This window comes from Chiloscyllium punctatum, chromosome 8 (genome assembly GCF_047496795.1).
Source record: "Chiloscyllium punctatum isolate Juve2018m chromosome 8, sChiPun1.3, whole genome shotgun sequence".
Lineage (NCBI taxonomy): Eukaryota > Metazoa > Chordata > Chondrichthyes > Orectolobiformes > Hemiscylliidae > Chiloscyllium > Chiloscyllium punctatum.
In genome coordinates this window covers 51,724,091-51,745,381 of record NC_092746.1, presented here as the reverse complement: position 1 = coordinate 51,745,381, position 21,291 = coordinate 51,724,091, and the positions used below count along the sequence as shown (strand labels likewise).

General features: G+C 40.9%; 1 protein-coding gene across 3 annotated transcripts in view; it reads right to left on the bottom strand.

Annotated features, from left to right (window-relative positions):
• Positions 1-21,291, bottom strand: part of tex10 (testis expressed 10) — a 102,564-nt gene that overhangs the window by 49,397 nt on the left and 31,876 nt on the right. For 2 of the 3 annotated variants that reach the window (XM_072575551.1, XM_072575552.1), the window contains exons 5-8: positions 19,028-19,140; positions 12,240-12,481; positions 11,439-11,577; positions 6,782-6,951 (exon numbers count right to left, since the gene is read on the bottom strand). In XM_072575551.1, the coding sequence (XP_072431652.1) occupies positions 6,782-6,951; positions 11,439-11,577; positions 12,240-12,481; positions 19,028-19,140 (664 nt within the window). The remainder of the gene's footprint in view (positions 1-6,781; positions 6,952-11,438; positions 11,578-12,239; positions 12,482-19,027; positions 19,141-21,291) is intronic. The other variant, XM_072575553.1, reaches the window with a different exon arrangement.

Below are 21,291 nucleotides of genomic sequence, written 5' to 3'. Positions count from 1 at the left end.
CCATAACAGTTAGTGAAATTTAAATTCCATAGAAAAAAATTCTAGAATTAAAAATTCACTGAAGGGTGACCACATAACTGTCAATTATTATTAAAATCCATTTGGTTCACTCGCATTCTTTAAGGAAACCTGCCATCCTTGCCAGGTCTAACGTACAGGTGACTTCAGATCCACACAATGTCATCGGCTCTTAACTGCCTTCTGAAGTAGCCAAAAAGAGTCTTTCAATACAACAGCAACTTGAGATGAGCCTTGTCAGCAAAGCCCACAATCCAGAGAAGAATTTTTAAAAAACAATATTTTCCTCCGTATCCAACAAGCTTAACTAATGAAATAACTGAAGTTTATTAACAGTAAAGTTGAAAATTGAGATAATTTACTGTGAAGTGCAATACTGTTTTAACACGAAGGCACAAACCTAAGACACCAATTTATGAGTTTTTTTTACCCAAGTATGATAAAATTTACTTTTGATCATTGTGCCATTTTAAGTGTGACTTCAACAAGGTATAAATTGCTAACTCAGAAATCTGGTGCAGAAGGGAGAGGAGGTGCTGCATTTTATTTGACATCAGGCCTCCACAAGCTGATAATGTTTAACGCTTTAATCATGCATTTGTTTGTGGTTGATTACTGAACTAAAAAGTTTAAGAATTTAGGCACAGGCAGTAGTTTAAACCAATACTGGGAAATAAGACCTCCATTAAATTTCTAGCTTAACTATTTGAACTAACTGAAATACTACAGACAACAGTTGAATTATATTTTTAACTTCAAAAAGAGGCAGATAATGTGTTGCAACTATAGCATGTGGAAGCTCATGGATGCCAGTTTGATACGCAATAATTACATCTGTACTAAGAGTCTGCAGCTTGAGAATCTTCAGCTGAGATGATTAGCTGGAGGATGAGCTACAGACACTTGAATACACGGAGGTTACACTGACACTGTGAAGCCCTCAGGCCAGACATTTCAGATTTGGTCTATAGAAATGTACAGGGAGATACAACTACATGAGAGGCTTTTTTTAAATAACTGGATTGTGGGTGTCATTGTCAAGGTCAGTACTTGCTGCCCACCCTTGTCTTTGAACTGCTTGGCTTTTAAGGGGTCATAGAAATTGACAGCACGGAAATAGACTCTTCAGTCCAACTCATCCCATGTCAACCAGCTATTCTAAATAAAATCACAGAATGCATCGAGTGTGGAAACAGGCCATTCAGCATAGATTTACAGTGAGAGAGGAGAAAAATTTAAAAGTGACCTATGGGCCAACTTTTTCACGGAGAGGGTCGTTCATGTATGGAATGAGCTGCCAGAGGAAGTGGTGGAGGCTGGTACAAATACAACATTTAAAAGACACCTGGGTGGGTACATGAAAGGTTTAAGAGGGATATGGGCCAAGTGCTTAGTTGATTAGTTGAGGATATTTAGTCAGCATGGACGAGTTGGACCAAACAAACAGTCTGTTCCCATGCTATATATCTCTATCGTTAAGTCCACATTGACCTGCCGAACAGCATACCAACCAGACCCATCTTCCTAGCTTATCTCTATAAGCTTGCAAGTCCCACGGCTAACACACCTCATCTACACATCCCTGAACACTATGAGAAATTAAAAATGGCCAATCCACCGAACTTGCATGTCTTTGGACTGAGAGGAAACCTGATCCCTCAGCAGAAACCCACGCAGACACAGAGAGAAAGTGCAAATTCCACACAGATAGACAGTCACCTGAAGATGGAGTTGAACCCCTGAGCCACCCTTGTGGCCCCTTCTCGTCCCATTTGCCAGCATTTGGCCCATATCCCTCTAAACCCTTCCTATTCATATACCCATCCAAATGCCTTGTAAATGCTGTAATTATACCAGCCTCCACCACTTCCTCTGGCAGGTCATTCCATACATGCACCACCCTCTGCGTGAAAACATTGCCTCTTACATCCTTTTCAAATCTTTACCCTCTAGTTTTGGACTCCCCCATCCCAAGAAAAAGACCTTGACTATTTAGCCTATGCATACCCCTCGTGATTCTATAAACATTTATAAGGTCACCCCTCAGCCTCAGATGTTCCAGGAAAATAGTCCCAGCCTACTCAGCCCCTCCCTTTCGCTCAAATCCCCCAACCCTTGTAAGTCTCTTCTAAATCCTTTCAAGTATCCCAACTTCCCTCCTATAGGAGGGAGACCAGAATCACACGCAATACTCCAAAAATGGCCAAACCATACAGCCTCAACATGACCTCCCAACTATATAATCAATGCACAGATCAATAAATGCAAGCATACCAAACACCTTTTTCACTATCCAATCCTCAAGACTTCACTCCGTTAAAAGTCAACCACATTACTGTGGATCTTGTACCATATGTAATCTGAACCAGCTAAGAGTGACAGATGGCCTTCCCTAAGAGAGACATGTTAGTGAAACAGATAGGTTTTTAGGATAATTAATGATAACTTCTTGACACCCTTACGGAGACTCGCTCTATATTCCAGAAATATTAACCAAGTTCAAATTCTTCCAGGTGCCATGGTGGGATTTGAGCTGGTATCCCCAGAGAATTAGCATGAGCCTCTACATTACAAGTCCAGTGACATTACCACTGTGCCACCAGCTATCCAAAGCAAGAAGGCCAGAAGGAAACACTGGAAGAACATCCATTCCAGCAACTGCTAAAAACTAATTACTCTCCACTAGATTCCTGGCTTCCGACCTGCTCTTGTAGCCACTGTACTAATAGGGCCAGTCCAGTTATGCTTTTGGTCAATAGTAATCCCAGGATGCCATTGAATGTCAAGAGACGATGATTAGTTTCTCTCTTGTTGGAAATGGTTATAGTCACGTTACTTGCCACTTTTCAAGTCAAGCCTGGATATTGTCCAGGTCTTGCTGCATGCGAACATTAACTGCGTCACTATCTGAGGTGTTGTAAGTGGTGCAATCATTTGCAAATATCCACACTTCTGACCTTATGGTGGCGGTAAGGCAATTGATAAAGTAGCTGAAGGTGGCTGGGCCTTGGAGTCTAACTGGAGGAACTCCTGCAGAGATATCTTGGAGCTGAGATGGCTCACTTCCAACAACCACAACCATCTTCATATTTGCCAGGTATGACTCCAAGCTGTGGAAAGATTTCCTCCAAATTCCCATCGATTCCAGTTTTGTTTGGGCTGCCGGATGTCACACTTGGTCAAATGAAGCCTTGATGTCAAGGTCTGTCACTTTCACCTCAGCTCTTTTTCCCATGTATGAACCAAGGCTGTACTGACAGCTGGATGGCCTTGGCAGAACTCAAACTGGGTATTAGTGAGCAGGTATCTTGCTTGTTAACACAATTGATAACTTTACTCACGATCGAGAATAGATGGATGAAGCAATAATCAATCAGGTTGGATTTGTCCTGCTTTTCATGTACTAAACATAGCTGGATAATTTTACACAATGTTGGGTAGATGCTAATGCTGCAGCTGCACTGGAAAACTGTTTCATCAGGGGTGCCACAAGTTTGACTATTTCTAGAATGTTGTCAGGGCTCATAACCTTTGCAATATCCAGCATCTCCAACCCTTTATTGGGATCATGTGGAATGAATTGGCTAAAGATTGACAACCATGATCATGACCTCTGGAGCTAGTTAGATGGATCATTCGCTCTATACCTCTGGCTGAATGCTTCAGCCTTAGCTTTTACATTGATGAGCTAGGGGATGGAGATATTTGTGAAGCCATCTACTCCTCTCCGGTGAGATATTTAATTATCCATCACCATTCTTTAATGAATGCAGTAAGATTGCAGACTTTGGATCTATCTGGTGTGGAATCACTTAGCTCTCTCCATCACTTTCTGTTCAGCGTTTCATCAGGTTAACACCTCATTTTTAAGTATACTTGCTGCTGCTCTTCGCATGCCCTTTTGCACACTTCATTGAACTAGGGTTGATTCCCTTGAAGGTAATGGTAGAGTGGGAGATATGCTGGGCCATGTCATTGTAGACTAGTGTTGCAATACATTGATCCTGCTGATGGCCCACAGCATCTCATGAATGCCCAGTCCTGAGTTGCTAAATCTGTTCAAAGTCTATCCTATTGAGCATAGTGATAGTGCCACACAACATGATGCAAAGTATTTTCAATTTGAATGGCAGGACTTCAACTCCATAAAGGGCTGTGCAGTGGTCACTCTTACTGACACCATCGTGAGCAATGCATTTGCCATAGGCAGACTGGTGAGGAGGTGGTCAACTAGATTATTCCCTCTGGTTAGTCCCCTCATCATATGGTACAGACACACAATCTACCAGCAATATCCTTTAAGGTCTGACCAGCTCAATTAGTAATATTGTTACCGAGCCACTCTTGGTGATGCACATTGAAATCCCTCACCCAGAATACATTCTGCACCGTTTCCACCCTCTAAATCATGTTCAACATAGAACACTAATTCTTCAGCTCAGGAAGGACAGTATGCGGTAATCAGTAGAAGGTTTCCTTGGCCATGCCTCCCTGATGCCATGAGATGTCATGGTGCCTAGAGTCGATGTTAAGGACTCCCATGAAAATCCCTACCAACCCCATATCACAGTTCTAATCACCTCAGCTGGTTATGTCCAGCTGATGGGAAAAGATATATCCAGGGAAGATGATGGTAGTGCCTGGGACATGGGTCTGCAAGGTATAACTTTTGAGAGTATGACTGCATCAAGTTGTTGCTTAACTAGACTGAAATAAAAGAGGCTTAACACCATTCAGGCCAAAGTAGCTCATTTGATTGACACCACATCCACAAACAAAAGATGCGCTGTTGAAATTCACTAAGTTCCTTAGAGAGCACATTCCAAACCCACAACCACTATCATCGGGAAGGACAACAGCAACACATATATGGTGACCACTACCACTTTCAAGTTCCCATCCAAGTCATTCACTATCCAAACTTGGAGATATACATTGCTGTCCCTCCAGTTGGATTTGCTGGATCAAAAGCCTGGAATTCCCTCCTTCACCTGCACCAAATGGATTGCAGAAGTTCACCACCACCTTTTCAAGGGTAATTAGGGATGGGCAATAAATGTTGGCCCAGTCAGTTTCATATACAACCTGCAAGCGAGAAAAATAAAAAAAAAATGCAACTTTCCCAATTTTGGCACTAACCCACAGAAATGAGTAATACTTTGCAGAGTTGACATGACTGTGTTAGGGGAAGGGGGAAAAAGGGGGAAATGGAATGGGTTGGAGTTGGGATAGGATCCCTACAGAGTGGAAACAGGCAATTCAGCCCAACAGGTCCACACTGACCCTCCATAGAGTAACCTATCCAGACCCATTGCCCAACCCTATTACTCTACATTTACCCTGATTAATGCACCTAACCTACACATCACTGAACACTATGGGTAAGTTAGCATGGCCAATTCACCTAAGCTGCACAACTCTGGACTGATTTGAGGAAACCGGATCACCCTGAGGAAACCCACACAGGCACGGGGAGAATGTCTGAAGTTTGTACAGACAGCTGCTGAGGCTAGAATCAAACCTGGGTCCCTGGAACTGTGAGACAGCATTCTTAATCACTGTCACCTTGCCATTAGGCAGTCCTTGCAGTTTAATTTTGTTTTTGAGACTTTTTAGTGATTGTGTGAGACTATCCAGGTCAATACAAAGTTAAGAGTTAATCACACTGCTGAGGATCTAAAGTCACACATAGGCTGAACAAAAAAATGGGCAGGCAGGAACAGCAAGTAATTAGCAAGATAAATGGAACACTGGTCTTCATTGCAAGGGGACAGAGTCCAAAAAGTGGGGAATTCATTCTGCCCTGCATAGGATATTGGTGAGACTGCATCTAGGAGAACTGTGCACAATTTTGGTTTCCTTACTCAACGAAGGATAATTGTACTTTGGAAGTGGTTCATAGAGGATTAGCCTTTACGAGGGATTTGTCTGTCTTGTTTCTTTTTTGGGGGGGGGGGGGAAAGCAGGCAGGGTTTAGTAAATCTGATGCTGAGGTCTCTGCTCCATAAAAAGCAAAGTAAACAGCTTTGGTTATTATTAAATTAGACAAATTAGTCAAGCTCACACAGACCCACAGTTTTAGTTTTTGCTTTCAGCTGTTGAAATTGGGGGTTTTGTAGTTCAGTAATACATTATTTTGTTAAGCTAAAGTTATGTAAATTCTTAATTTTTTTGTTGATACTTTTGCTAAGATTTAAGCCTTAAAGCCTAATTTTCGCTTAAAGCCTAATAGTTTGATCAATCGAATCACACGTGGAATGCAATGCCTTATACTTGCCTTAAGATAAAAATTAGGGTCTGGCCTACCTCCTTGATCTAGTTTGAGGGGTTTGGTCTAGTTAGGCCTATGCTCATTGGGAATTAGAAGAATGAGTGATGTTCTTACTGAATCATACAGGATTCTGAGGGGCCTTGACAGTGTAGATGCTGGAATACGTTTTCCTCTAAGGAGGAAATCTAGAACTAAAAGGCAGACTTGTCAATTTAAGACAAAGAGGAGGAGGAAATTCCGCTTTCAGTACCATTAATCTTTGGAATTCACTTCCACAGACAGCAACAGAGGTTGCTCATTGAATACACTCAAGTCTGAGTTAGACAGATTTTTAATCAGCAAGTGAGTCCATGTTTCTCAGGGAAAAGTTCAGTTAACATCACAATTAGATCAGCCATGATCTTACCAAATGGTGGAACCAGCCCAACGGGCCTACTCGAATTTTTCTTTAATGATCTTATAAACAAATTGTGTGTCGAAAAGCAGCCTTACCATATAACCTGTAGACATTACTCTGGAGGCTCTGAAGAAGTTCTTTGTTCGAGCGAGCAGCTGCTGCATGTATCACATCAATCAATTGTACTGAGAGAAGTGGATTCCTTGAACCAAGTTGAGCCAACTGTAATGGCAGCCCAGCTAGCCAACGTGTCAGCACCTTGCTTCTGTCCAAGAGAAGAAGCACATCAGCAATCAACAGGAAACAAACCATCCATTAATGAACATCGGTTAAGGGTGTTATCACCAAACTGCCAGAAATGTTTTGTGGTTCAGAATGTTTACAAAATATTAGGCATTATAAAATTTTCCATCCAAATGCTGGCATTCTACATTGAGGTAGATTTCAGACCAGCTACTTTTTACTTCAAATGGAAAATACATTAAACTCTGTCCTTAAAGCATGCAATTCTACTCACAGCATTGCAAAACAAAGGTCAGGTGGCAAACCTTGTTTGAACCAACACCATATCAACCAGCACTCTCGATAGATCAGCAAAAAATATTATATACCTCAATCTACCACGATGTCGGAGTATTCTTTATTTACTCAAAATCTTCCTTTATTTTAATCTTAAGCCATCGTCCAGCTTTTACAAGTTAACACACTCTTGGTAGCCCAAGTGCGCTGCTTCTTCACCACAACTGTTTTCTGGTTCTTCACAGCGAAGTGCAGTCATGTAAAGGTTCTCACAATACTTGTTCTTGTAGATGTGTCACAAACTGTTTAGGGTAATGTGACCATTCTTGTTGATAGTTATCTTTTCATAGAATGTTGCTGGCTTGCGCTGACCCACTCATTTTTTGAGGACCACCACACCTTTCCCATCAGCTGCTGGCTCTACACCTATAGTTCTGTGGTGAATAAATCCATTGTAACAAAAAAAAGATTCTGGATTTCAGATTGTTGGACTCAGTGCAATTGAACTGCTGGTTCCTTTTAACTAGAAAACTGGAACAGTTCCAGTTGACCCGGATCGAAGGTGAGCCAACATTTCCCCCAGTTCTCTCAGCACTGCCATAAATAAAGTATAACAGTGATCTTCCTTCCCACTTTTTCATTTACCCTCCTGTCTGACCTATCACCATTACATCTGCCTCCATCTACCTATCGCTCTCTCAGATACCTTCCCCCACAGCCCCAGCCCCCTCTCCCATTTATCTCACTAGCTCCTCGGCGCTCAGTCTCATTCCTGATGAAAAGCTTTTGCCCAAAACGTCAATTCGCCTGCTCCTCGGATGCTGCCTGACCTGCTATGCTTTTCCAGCACCACACTCTTGACTCTAATTTCCAGCATATGCAGTCCTCATTTTCACCTGTAACAGTGACGTGTATACCCCCTGCATTATGGTTCCATTACTTACTGCATGTTTTTACATTGAATTTAGGCACTGCGTTGATGTTTTTGCATCAATTGTTCGAGAGATGGTCAGGGTTCACTGCGGTTATGTGCAGCTTCTGATAACCCGAAATATTTGATCAACCAAGCACATTCCTGGTTCCATGGGTACCAGTTAATAAAATATTTGTTGCAATGCTACTCTCTTATTAACATTTCCAGTGCTTTTCTGCCATTCCAACCAGCTTGCATAAACAAACAGAATACAAAGAGTGCGAGTGGAGCCTGGGATACTAGTCGGACGTATGCAACAGTCCAAAGATGTGCAGGTTAGGTGAATTGGCCATGCTAAATTGCCCCTAGTGTTAGGTAAGGGGTAAATGTAGGGATATGGGTGGGTTGCGCTTCGGCGGGGCGGTGTGGACTTGTTGGGCCGAAGGGCCTGTTTCCACACTGTAAGTAATCTAATCTAATCTAATCTAATTAATAATAATTTTCCAGAAAGTCTCTAAGCACTAACCAACACCAAGTAGAAGTAGCGTTCTAGATTCTAAAATTGGAATGACCTCACATATTGCCAAAATTAGAGCCCTAAAATTATACTTACATTTAATGTTACTGAAGCTACCTGTTTAACAAATATCAAAATAACTGAGCAAACACACAATTAAAGCAAACCCACTTCACTTTATCTATTACAACTAAAAGTTGCTGAGGTCACATCAGGCAATTATCAGAGGAGGCTCAACCATGGAGGGAAGTGCAAAACGCAAGGCTGAAGTGTCAATAAGGGCATTCAGCCAAAAGTACAAAATGCTATTAGTACTTCTTCCTGACTTCTTTGTTATCATAGATGCTACTGCCCAAAATAGAGGTCTCAGTGATTTTACGAAACAGTTCAATAAATGGGAAGCAGAAGGCCAAACACAATGATGGATTCTGTCAACATACCAGATGCTACATTTAAACTAAAATATTCAATCAAATCCATGAATAAGTTAACAAAATGCAAGGGCAATCTAAACTAGACAATTATCACTATTACCAGCCCACTCCCATTCATTTGCTATGTGCTCAAGTATCACTCACTAACTGACACAAAGCTCAATTTCTCTAAATTCATTTCCCTAAAAACCACTCTATTCATACTTTCACTGACAACTGTGAAGATGCCGCTCCTTTAACAAATTTATTCTGTCCTTGGACATTCTTTTCAGAAGGGTCATAAAGGCAGACGTTTCGATATATCTGGAAATATCAACATGAAAAAACTTTAAAGGACTTATAAAAAAATATATTTGGACAATGAAAGGGGAGTGGCCAGTTCTCCCAGTTCAGGGTTTGGTTAGGTTTTAGCAAGCTATTTTGTTTGCAGCTGCTGGTCAAGTTTCAGCTGAGAACCCAGAGAAGCTGCTAGGGACCTAAACAAGCAGTTCCATGCTGATCCTCTCTCTCTCTGGCATCTCTCCTGTAAAAATCGGTGTAGATTTTACCTCTTTTTGCCAAAGGGAGGGGAGGGGTTTATGAGGATGTTGCATGTATTTGGAACAGCACCATTAAGTTGCAATAGAGTCAACTGGGTATTCAGATTGTGTTAAGTTAATCTAAATTCTGTTCTCTTTGGTGTTTCAATCAGTAGTCTGTAAATAAATTCTGGTTTGTTTAAAACTGAGTTGTTGGGCCAACTGCTTCACTCCTGGAATTTCCACTTGCTTAAAACAACTAGAAAAGTTTGGGTCTGGGCTACCTCCTTGAAATGTTTGAGGTGGTCTGGCCTGGTCCATAACATAACTAAGCAGAACATACAAGACTTGAACAAAATCTACTTACGTTGAGAAATGATAGATTAATGATACATAACTTTTGAACCAGGAAAATATTACCTAAATATGACTGCCTAGGATTTGGCTTTCGATTCATCGTTTTCTCATTTCTTAATATTGACAAATGACTGATAGCAGCAATTCAAGACCATTTGTATTCTTTTTAAAAGGGATAAATGAGAAAAGAGAAATCAAATTTTAACAAATCCTAGTCAGTGTGCTGCCATTATCTCTTCACTATTCAGATTCAGACAGGTTCTAATTTAAAATGTTTAATTTTAAAGTGAAGTTATTCCATTTTTCTATCTTTTCTTGATAATCATTTGAAAAGCTGCTGAAATAGATTAAGGATAAGAACTAAACTAAAATTGCATATGTTGAACTACACAACTGGTATTCAGCTCTGGACAAAAATGGCAAATAAAGAAGAAATTAAGTACTCAAGTAAAATATTTTGATAAGACATTGAAGACAATTCAATAAATGCACTTTAGGCCCGGACAATCACAAAGGCTAACCTCCCACCTACAGATTCCATCTACCAGGCCCGCTGTTAAGGAAAGGCTGCCAGCATTCTCAAAGATCCATCCCACCCTGGCAGTGTTTTTCTACAACCTCTACCATCGGGGAGAAGGTACAGAAGCCTGAACACATGCACCAGCCGGTTTTGAAACAGTTTTTACCCTACTGTTGTTAGAATACTGAATGGACCCTCAAACTCTTTGCATTCGCCTGTACCCGTGTTTTGGTTTTTGCTGCCATTTACCTATTATTTACTTATCTATGCTACTTAACTATGTGATCTGCCTGCATTGCTCACAAGACAAAGCTTTTCACTGTGCTTTGGTACACGTGACAATAAATTCAATTTAATTCAATTATTACAAATTATATCATCTATTGAATTTATTTTATTGAAGGACACTTTATGGATGTAGAAATTATAAGTTATAAGTTATGAGAAAAAAGTGCAAACAAGAATTTTATGAAAATGTAAAATGATTTCTCAGAACAATATGATGTAATTGGCAAGAGGTGACAATGAAATTCTCATTAGCATGCCTCATGCTGACTGACATGCGGGCAAATTACTTGCTAGAATTTCAATTCGATGCAGAACCCACATATAAAAATGTATTATCACCACAAACTAATTTTGTTTGCTTACATGCAACACAAAGAACTGGCTTGAAGCAACATGTGGTTAAAGCGGGGAATAAGTGAACCAGAATGTAACAGTAGTCTTATTGTAAGCTCATGCATCCTATTCTAATTTTCATATTTCAATATAAATAGTTATGTCTACATTTGTAATTAAAACCCACAAGTAAACTTACATGGGGCAATTACATCCTCATGTCAGTGATGCTGCAAGGCTAGAAGCAAGAACTCTGGTGTTGGATATAATAAGCCTTTTCAGAGGAATCAAGTTACAAATTGACAAGGAAGAATTTTGAGTTGGAAACTTCCTTCTTGATGAGAATATATTACCTCGCAAACTGAAGATTGGAAGTTTTCTCTCTCAAATAAAGACCACTAAAGAAGTTAAGCAGCATAGTGCGAACTGCAAGTGAAAGACCCTGCTGCTGATACTGTGTGTAAACTGCCCTCAACAGTTCTTCAGTGGAACCTAAAAGCAAATATAAAGAATATTAGTGAAAAATAAGAAAGTTCTTCAGAAAATGTCAGAGTCAAAATTTAACAATTACTATATTCACTTATTTCAGAGGAAATGGAAGTGAGCACAGAAACTGGTCCTGATAATACTACCATGGAGCCAAAGGAAAAATACCATTCAATCTGAATGATCTGGTGTACTTCTGCTTTGAATGTGGAAATATATGGATGTGAAAACTGTGAGCATCCGATAGAGGTTTAACCAAAGAATCAATTTAGGTTTGCGTGTGAAGGACATCCATCAAGGCAAGACAATCCAAGGGCACTCACTGTCCATCAAGAAGCATAAAAAATGGATAAGACTAAACTTCTCCTTTATTACAACTTCATTTTTCAAAATGCTTCTAAAGAATTCATGCAGAAAAATCTTCATTTATTTATTGCCCTATAACTTCAAGTATCAAACTCAACGAATAAACAAGATATCAATATTCTTAATACTACAATAAATGAAAATTACTTTAAAACATTTTCAGAAACACAATTTAATTCACAGAAGATGTATCCATGCCAAAATGTCACATGCACCTAATTCACAAATATTATCTTACCACACAAGAATTTTCCGACTCTTTTCACTTTACAACTGCCATCTTGTTCACTATTTTATCTCACCTCTGTTGCACTGTACAAGTACAAGTCTCCACACCAACATCAGCATCCCATTCAGTTGCTGAGAGGTCAACTTCCTGCCATCTGACAAGCTTTCGGAGACAAATTTTCGAATTTGCTCTAACCAGTCAGCATCCAGATGGACAGTTAAAGCACTGGTGAGTGACACCATGACCTGACACAAGGCAAGGTTCAATGCAAGAGGATGGTCTGTATTGTTCATGAATGTTGCTGCTTGTTTGTCCCTAAAAATAAAAGAAAATATATGATTTTCTTCTAGTTTACTCTTCATGCAGGATTAGATTAAAAAGAAAATCTCATTAATTTGTGCACCTTTTAGCTGTCAAATTAGATGTTTTAGAGAAAGGGTATTGAGATGGGAATTAAGGTTGTAATGCTTAAATTAAAATCAGAAGAATAATACTTTAGAAAATGAAGTAAGTTTTCATAGATCATAATTAATTCTATTTTATGGGTGCGATGTAGTTGGGTTAAATGTAGCTTTATCAATTTTTCTGTGGTGTTGTAGTACAATGGAGTACTTTTTATCCTCGTTCAGAGGGCAGTTAAGAGTCAAAATGCGGTGGGTCAACAACCTGACTGAGCAAAGATGACTGATTTGCTTTCCCAAACGACACTGTGAAGCAGAAGGGTTGTTACAACAATCTGGAAGTTTCATCATCATCAATTCAATATGAAGTTTAAATACCACTAACTGCTGGGGTGCAATTTGAACTGATGTTCCACGGGATTAATTACAGTCACTTGATTACAGTTCCAGTGACATTATCAATATGCAACGGTACAGGATGCAAACTTTCAAAACAAAAAGCTGCTAGTTCAAATAGAAATTTTCGTCTCAACATGATCAACTTAGTTATCTGCTTCCAATTTTGTAAAACAGATTTATACTTAAATGCTTTGAAAGCACTACACTAAAGTCATTGTGAACTAACATAATCTGAAACATCTGCTTGCCCCCAAATGATACTGAAATATAAATATATTTAAAGTCACTAAGTGACAGTTGCAATTTATACAATTAACTAGACAATAAAATATAGTTTACTGACAATAACGTACACTTCAATCAAAAAGACGCACATTAGAATTCTCCACAGCTAATTTCAGTTTAAGGGAAGTTTCCTTTAAACTGCAAAATTAGCCATTTTAAGATATGCGGCTGTCCAACAAAATAATACCAAGTCCAATTACCTTACGCTGAAATTAAGTGTGTAAGATTTTCAATTTTACAGTTAAGGAATCATACAGCACGAAAATAGACCCTCCGGTCTAACCAGTCTATATCAACCATAATCCCAAACTAAACAAGTTCCATCAGCCAGCACTTGGCCCATACCCCTTCAAACATTTCTTATTCATATACTTATCCAAATGTCTTTTAAACATAGCAAGTGCACCCATGTCCACCACTTCCTCTGGAAGTTCATTTCACACATGAACCACTAAGAAAACTGCCCCTGATGTCTTTTTTAAATCTTTCTCCTCGCACCTGAAAAATATGCCCCATAGTCATGAAAATTCCCACCAGAGGGAAAATACAGCTGCCAATCATCCAATCTATATCCCTCACAATTTTGTAAGCCTCTGTAAAGGTCACTCCTAAACCTCCTAGGCTCCAGTGAAAGAAGTCCTGACCTATCCAGCCTTTCTTTACAACTCAGACCTTCTATACCCAGCAACATGCTAGTAAATCTCTTCTGAACCCTCTCCAGCTTAATAACATCCCTTCTCTAACAGGGCAACCAGAACTGGACACAGTAACCCAGAAGAGGCCTCATAAATGTCTGGTACAACCTCAACATGACGTCTCAAGTCCTATACTCAAAGGAATGAGCAATGAAGGCAAGCGTGCTAAACAGCTTTTTAAAATCACTGTCCACATGTGATGCAAAGCATAAAAAGTTATGTAGATGAACATCTAAGTCTCTCTGTTGTACAACACTACCCAAGGCCCTACTTTTCACTGTATAAGTCCTGCCCTTGTATGTTTTACCAAAATGCAATACTGTGTGTTTATCCAACTTAAACTCCATCTGCCACTTCTCAGCCAATCGACCCAATTGATGAAGTTTCCCTTGTAATCTGAGATAACCTTCTTCACTGTCAACTGTATCACCAATTTTGGTGTCATCCTCAAACCTACTAACCATGCCTCCTATACGGATGTAGGTTTGCTCAGTGAGCGGTTCGCTTTCAGATGTTTCGTCACCATACTAGGTAACATCTTCAGTGACTCTCTGGATGAAACTAGTGGTGTAGCCCGCTTTCTATTTATCTGTTTGGATTTTCTTGGGTTGTTGATGTTATTTCCTATGGTGATGTCATTTCTTGTTCTTTATCTCAGGGGGTGGTAAATGGGGCCCATGTCAATGTGCTTGTTGCTAACAGTTCTGGTTGGAATGCAATGCTTCGAAGAATTCTCGTGTGTCTCTCTGTTTGGCTTGTCCAAGGATGAATGTGTTGCCCCAGTTAAAGTGGTATCTTTCCTCATCCGTATGTAAAGACAATAGTAAGAGTGGGTCATGTCTTTTTGTGGCTAGTTGATGTTCAGTGTCCTGGTAGCTAGTTTTCTGTTTGTCCAATGTAGTGTTTGTTACAGTTCCTGTAAGGTATTTTGTACTTGACATTAGTTTTGCTTGCTGTCTGTATAGGGTCTTTCAAGTTCATTAGTGCCGTTTTAGTGTGTTGGTGGGGTTGTGGGCTACTAAGATGCCAAGTGGTCGGAGTAGTCTGGCAGTCATTTCCGAGATGTCTTTGATGTAGGGGAGAGTGGCTAGGGTTTCTGGACGTGTTTTGTCTGCTTGTTTGGGCTTGTTGCTGAGAAATCTTAGACTGTGTTCATTGGGTACTCACTCTTTTTGAATACACCATGTATGTGATCTCCCTCTGCTCTGCGAAGGTTCTCTGTGCTGTAGTGAACGGTGGCTCGTTGAAATAATGTTCTAATGCAGCTTCTTTTGAGGATGTTGGGATGACTGCTTCTAGTTCAATATTTGGTTCATATATGTTGTTTTCCTGTAGATGCTAGTTTGAAGTTCCCCACTGGCTGGTCGCTCTACTGTGACATCTAGGAATGGCAATTTGTTGTTGTTTTCCTCCTCTTTAGTGAATTTTATGCCAGTAAGGGTATTATTGATAGTCTTGAGGGTTTCCTCTAATTTATTTTGCTTAGTGTTGACAAATGTGTCATCCACGTAATAATCTAAATACCCAAAAAGAGCGCCTCGCCACATAATCTGTTAAAAGTTTGCTTAAGTGAAAGGAATCCCTGGTACTCGTTTTGTAGATAACAAGTAACTATTTAATTATTTAATCCTAACAGTGAACAAATTAGACTTCCACTCTGTAACAATGATACAAATATTTCTGCAAGGCGCCCCACAATTTCCTCCCTAACTTCCCATAGTGTCCTAGGATACACTAGATCAGGTCCTGGAGATTTATCCACCTCCATAGTTTCTAAGACCTCCAACACTTCCTCTTCTGTAATGTTAACTGTTTTCAAAATAACAATATTTCCGAGTTCTCTCGCCTCCATTTCCTTCGCCACAGTAAGAACTAACACAAAATAGTCATCTTATATCTCTCCCATCTCTTGAGATTCAACACAAAGATGGCCTCTTGGATCATGAAGGGTCCTACTGTCTCTCCAATTGTTCTATTGCTGTTAGTATATTTGAAGAACCTCTTTGGATTATCCTTAACCTTATCGCCCAAGGCAATCTTACACCCCTCTGTCTTCCTGATCTGCCTCTTAAGAATGCCCTGACACTCTTTATACTTTCAAGCAATTCATTTGAATCCAGTTGTCTATATCTAATATGATTTTTTTTAAAAAATTGTTGGCTAGAACCTCAACATCTTTATTCATCCATTGTTCTCTAATCCTAACAGCTTTATCTTTCATTCTAACAGGTACAGGATGGCGCTGAACTCTCATTATAGTATTTTGGAAGCCTCCCACTTATCAGACATCTCTTTTCTGGCAAACAGTTTACTTCAATCAACTTTTGGAAGTTCTTGTTTCATACCAATAAAATTTGTCTTACTCCACGTAAAAACTTTAATTTTTATGGAAGGTTTATTCTTTTCCATAGTGATCACCAGACCTAAAGTATTTCCTTACTATCACTTCAGTCACTTGCACAGTGATATCTAGAATACTACAGATAGTATACATGACTTATGTTTAAATAAAGCAGGAGATACCTGCCAATCAATTTTCTTCCAGTTATTCTCAATGATGGTGTAACTGTAAAATAAAGTGGTCAGTATTTTTTGTTAATATAGCTATATTAACAATTGACATGAAGCATTAATTTGGTTAGGTATAGTAGTTATATTCAGAGAACAGTTCTTACATAGCACCAAAAACTAAACTCAATATAATGTTTGTTTCCAAGACTCGCAAAAATAGTGCAGAATAGCGGTTTTCATTCTGGCGATAAGTATGTCTTAGTCCCCCAAGGATCAGTTCTGAAGTCTTTTCCCATTTACGTATGTGGACTTGGATATACAATGACTTGATATACAAACCACCATGTTAAAGACTGCAGATGAAATGGAATTTGGATATGTCGTAAATAATCAGGCGAGGAAATGCAGGAAATAGATCAGTGAGACAAGAAACATCTATGGAGAGAACCAACATTATACTTCAGTTACGTTTCAAGGATGTTCATATGCTGAAAGGTCACAGGCCCAGAATCGTTAACTGTTTTCTTTCTTGTCACTGCCTGATTGGCTGAGTATTTCCAGCAATGAATGCAAGCTTCCAGCATGTACAGTACATTGCCCTTTGAATAAGGGAATAGGAACAGAATTAAGGAGGGCACAGATAGATTGTTGAAGTGGGCAGACATATGGCAGTTGAAAGATAGTACCAAGGCAGATGGGATTACACTGATGGAGATGCAGAGACAATTCACAAAGGTGATGCCTGGGATGGAACAATTTAGTTATGAAGAAAGGCTGGATAAGCTCAGGCTGTTTTCTTTGGAGGTCAGAAGGTTGAGGGGTCACCTGATAGAGGTGGACAAGAGGGGAATCGACAGAGTGAACAGAAAACAGCTGTTCCCTTTAGTCGAAGGGTTCATAGAAGGGGGCATAATTTTAGGGCGAGGGTCAGGAGGTTTAGAGGAGATTTGACCAGAGGGTGAGGGGGTCTGCAATGCACTGTCTGGGAGGGTAGTTGAACTGGGTAACTCAACCTTGAAAAAGGTACCTAAATGTCAAAACATTTAAGGCTACGAGTCTACTGCTGGAAGGGGAGACCAGTTTAGATTTAGTGTAGCTTTGGTGATACAGACATGAAGGGCATCTTCCATTCTTTACGATTCTATGATTAAATGCATGAAGTGATCATGTAGATAGGAAGAATGAAGAAAGGTAACAACTAAATTGGTGGCACGGTGGCACAGCGGTTAGCACTGCTGCCTCACAGCGCCAGAGACCAAGGTTCAATTCCCGCCTCAGGCGACTGACTGTGTGGAGTTTGCACATTCTCCCCGTGTCTGCGTGGGTTTCCTCCGGGTGCTCCGGTTTCCTCCCACAGTCCAAAGATGTGCAGGTCAGGTGAATTGGCCATGCTAAATTGCCCGTAGTGTTACGTAAGGGGTAAATGTAGGGGTATGGGTGGGTTGCGCTTCGGCGGGGCGGTGTGGACTTGTTGGGCCGAAGGGCCTGTTTCCACACTGTAATCTTATCTAATCTAAATAGTACAATCTTAAAAGGGTTGGTGGGGGGGGGGGGGTGGGGGAGGTTAGGTGAGAGCAGGAACAGAGACACATAGGTCTGAATGTTTATAAAACTTTTACACATGACAAGACAGGTTGAGAAGGCTGCAAAAAACATATTGGATTCTTGATTTTAAGCAACAAAATTATGCTGAATGTTGGTTCAGTCTCAGTTGGAATACAGCATCCAATTATAGATCCTACATATTAATAAGGCCTTAGAGCAAGTTCAAAGAAACGTTACAAGAACAGCACCAGAAATTAGGAATTGCATTTATGCGGAGAGAACTTTTTAGAACACAGAAGGTTAGGCAGGGACTTGACAATTATGAATAATTTCACGAGTAAATAATGAGAAACTGCTCCCTATTGCGAAAAGGGTCAGTGACCAGGGAACACAGATTTAAAGTAATTTACTGGTAGGGGGTCAGTCAGCTTCATTAACTGGATGGCTGATCTGCAATGCAGGAGTTCAGTTCCTGCACTGGCTGAGGTTACCATGAAGGACTTGCCTTCTCAGCCTTCCCCCTGACTGAGACGTGTTGATTCTCAAGTTAAATTATGACCAATCATCACTCTCAAGAGGACAACACCCCTATGGCAACTTGACTCGACTACAAAAAGGTGACAGGAGAAAACTATGGTGATCTGGAATGCACCGCCAGAAAGGGTGAAACCAGGCGAATAAGATAAATACTTGGAAAGGAAAAAAAACAAAAAAAAAACAAGGATGGGATTAATCAGAACTCAACCAAAGAGGCAGCATAGCTGCAATTGGCACAAGCCCTCCCTTTGTACTACGAGTTACGACAGGGAGAATACCAACTCTTACAAAAGTTATGGGTGGGTTAATGCACTGCAAAAACTGAACTGTGACCACTGGATCACTAGGAATCTTAGTAGTAAAGATGTTTGACCCATTAGCCTCAAATTTAAAGCCTACACAAGTGGTAAATTGCATCAAATTACTTATAAACTATTTATAGCTTCAATGTAATAACAAATGTGTGAGTGGTATTCATTATTCCTTACTTCTTTACTCCATCTTTCTTTTTATGTCCAGCTGTTTCCAACACAGAATAAGGAAAATTTTTTATGAACTGATCTTTAAAATCAGAGAGATAGTGATTCCGTAGCCAGGATTCCTGAAAAACATGGAAAGAATCTGCATATATTCAACCACAACTGGACAAAATAATATTGTGCAAATATTAATGCATCAACAGCATCATTGGACTAGTAATACTGCAGCTCAGGTGTATGCTCGTGACATGGGTTCAAATCCAGTGACAGCTTCTCATGGAATTTAAATTCAATAACATCGGGAAATGAAAAGGTGATGATGAAAATTTAAATCATAAAAATCCATCTGGTTTACTAATGTCTCTTAGGAAAGGAATTGATGAAGGGTCACTAGACTCAAACATTAAAAGACTCAGTCGGCTGAACAGGTAAGCTACTTAGTGTTCTTGTTTTGGAGACTAAGTGTAGAGTTATGGTGGCGCAGGCAGTGGAATGTTCCTCCTGCAGGATGTTTGAGGGAGGGGTGACCACCGATGCTCCTGCCGACTTCACCTGCAGGAAGTGCAGCCAGCTCCGGCTCCTCACAGACCGCGTTAGGGAACTGGAGCTGGAGTTGGATGAACTGAGGATTATTTGAGAGGCTGATAGATAGAAGCTACAGGGACATAGTTACGCCAGAAAACAGAGGTAGCTGAGTAACAGTTAGTGGTGGGAAGGGGAGGAAGCAGGCAGTGCAGGTATCCCCTGTGGTCGTTCCCCTCAACAATAAGTATACCGCTTTGGATACTGTTGGGGGGGGGGATGGCCTAGCAGGGGTAAGCTTCAGTGACCGGGTCTCTGGCACGAGGTCCGGCTCTGAGGCCCAGAAGGGAAAGGGGGAGAGGAGGAGAGCGCTAGTTATAGGTGACTCTATAGTTAGAGGAACGGACAGGCGGTTCTGTGGACATGGGCGAGACTCTCGGATGGTTTGTTGCCTTCCGGGTGCCAGGGTCCGAGGCGTCTCGGACCGTGTCTTCAGAATCCTTAAGGGGGAGGGTGTGCAGCCAGAAGTCGTGGTGCACATTGGCACCAACGACATAGGTAGGAAGCGGGGTGGGGAGGTCATTCAGGAGCTCAGGGAGTTAGGCTGGAAGCTAAAAGCTAGGACGGACAGAGTCGTCATCTCTCGGTTGTTGCCGGTGCCATGTGACAGTGAGGCAAGGAATACGGAAAGAGTGCAGTTGAACACGTGGCTGCAAGGATGGTGTAGGAGGGAGGGCTTCAGGTATTTGAACAATTGGACTGCATTCTGGGGAAGGTGGGACCTGTACAAGCAGGACAGGTTGCACCTGAACCAGAAGGGCACCAATATCCTGGGAGGTAGGTTTGCTAGCACTCTTCGGGGGGGGGAGTTTAAACTAATTTGGCAGGGGGATGGGATCCGGACTTGTAGTCCAGCAAGTAGGTTAGCTGTTTTTCAGGATGTCCAAGAATGTAGGGAGGCTGTGGAGAAGGTAGCACTGACAGGGAATACTTGCAGACACAGATGGGCTCAAGTGTGTATACTTCAACGCAAGGAGTATCAAAAATAAGGTGGGTGAACTTAAGGCATGGATTGGTACTTGGGACTACGATGTTGTGGAGAAAGTGAGGACTGCAGTTGCTGGAGATCAGAGCTGAAAATATGTTGCTGGAAAAGCGCAGCAGGTCAGGCAGCATCCAAGGAGCAGGAATGTCGACGTTTCGGGCATGAGCCCTTCTTCAAGACTCATGCCCGAAACGTCGACTCGCCTGCTCTGCTGCGTTTTTCCAGCAACATATTTACACTTACGATGTTGTGGCCATCACGGAAACATGGATAGAAGAGGGACAGGAATGGTTGTTGGAGGTTCCTGGTTACAGATGGTTCAGTAAGATTAGGGGGGGGTGTGGTAAAAAAAGGAGGGGGGGTGGCGTTGCTAATTAGAAATGGTATAACGGCTGCAGAAAGGCAGGTCAAGGGGGATCTGCCTTTGCAGGTAGTATGGGCTGAAGTCAGAAATAGGAAAGGAGCAGTCACCTTGTTGGGTGTTTACTATAGGCCCCCCCAATAGCAGCAGAGATGTGGAGAAACGGATTGGGAAACAGATTTTGGAAAGGTGCAGAAGCCACAGGGTAATAGTCATGGGCGATTTCAACTTCCCAAATATTGATTGGAAGCTCTTTAGATCAAGTAGATTGGATGGGGTGATGTTTGTGCAATGTGTCCAGGAAGCTTTTCTAAATCAGTATGTAGATTGTCCGACCAGAGGGCA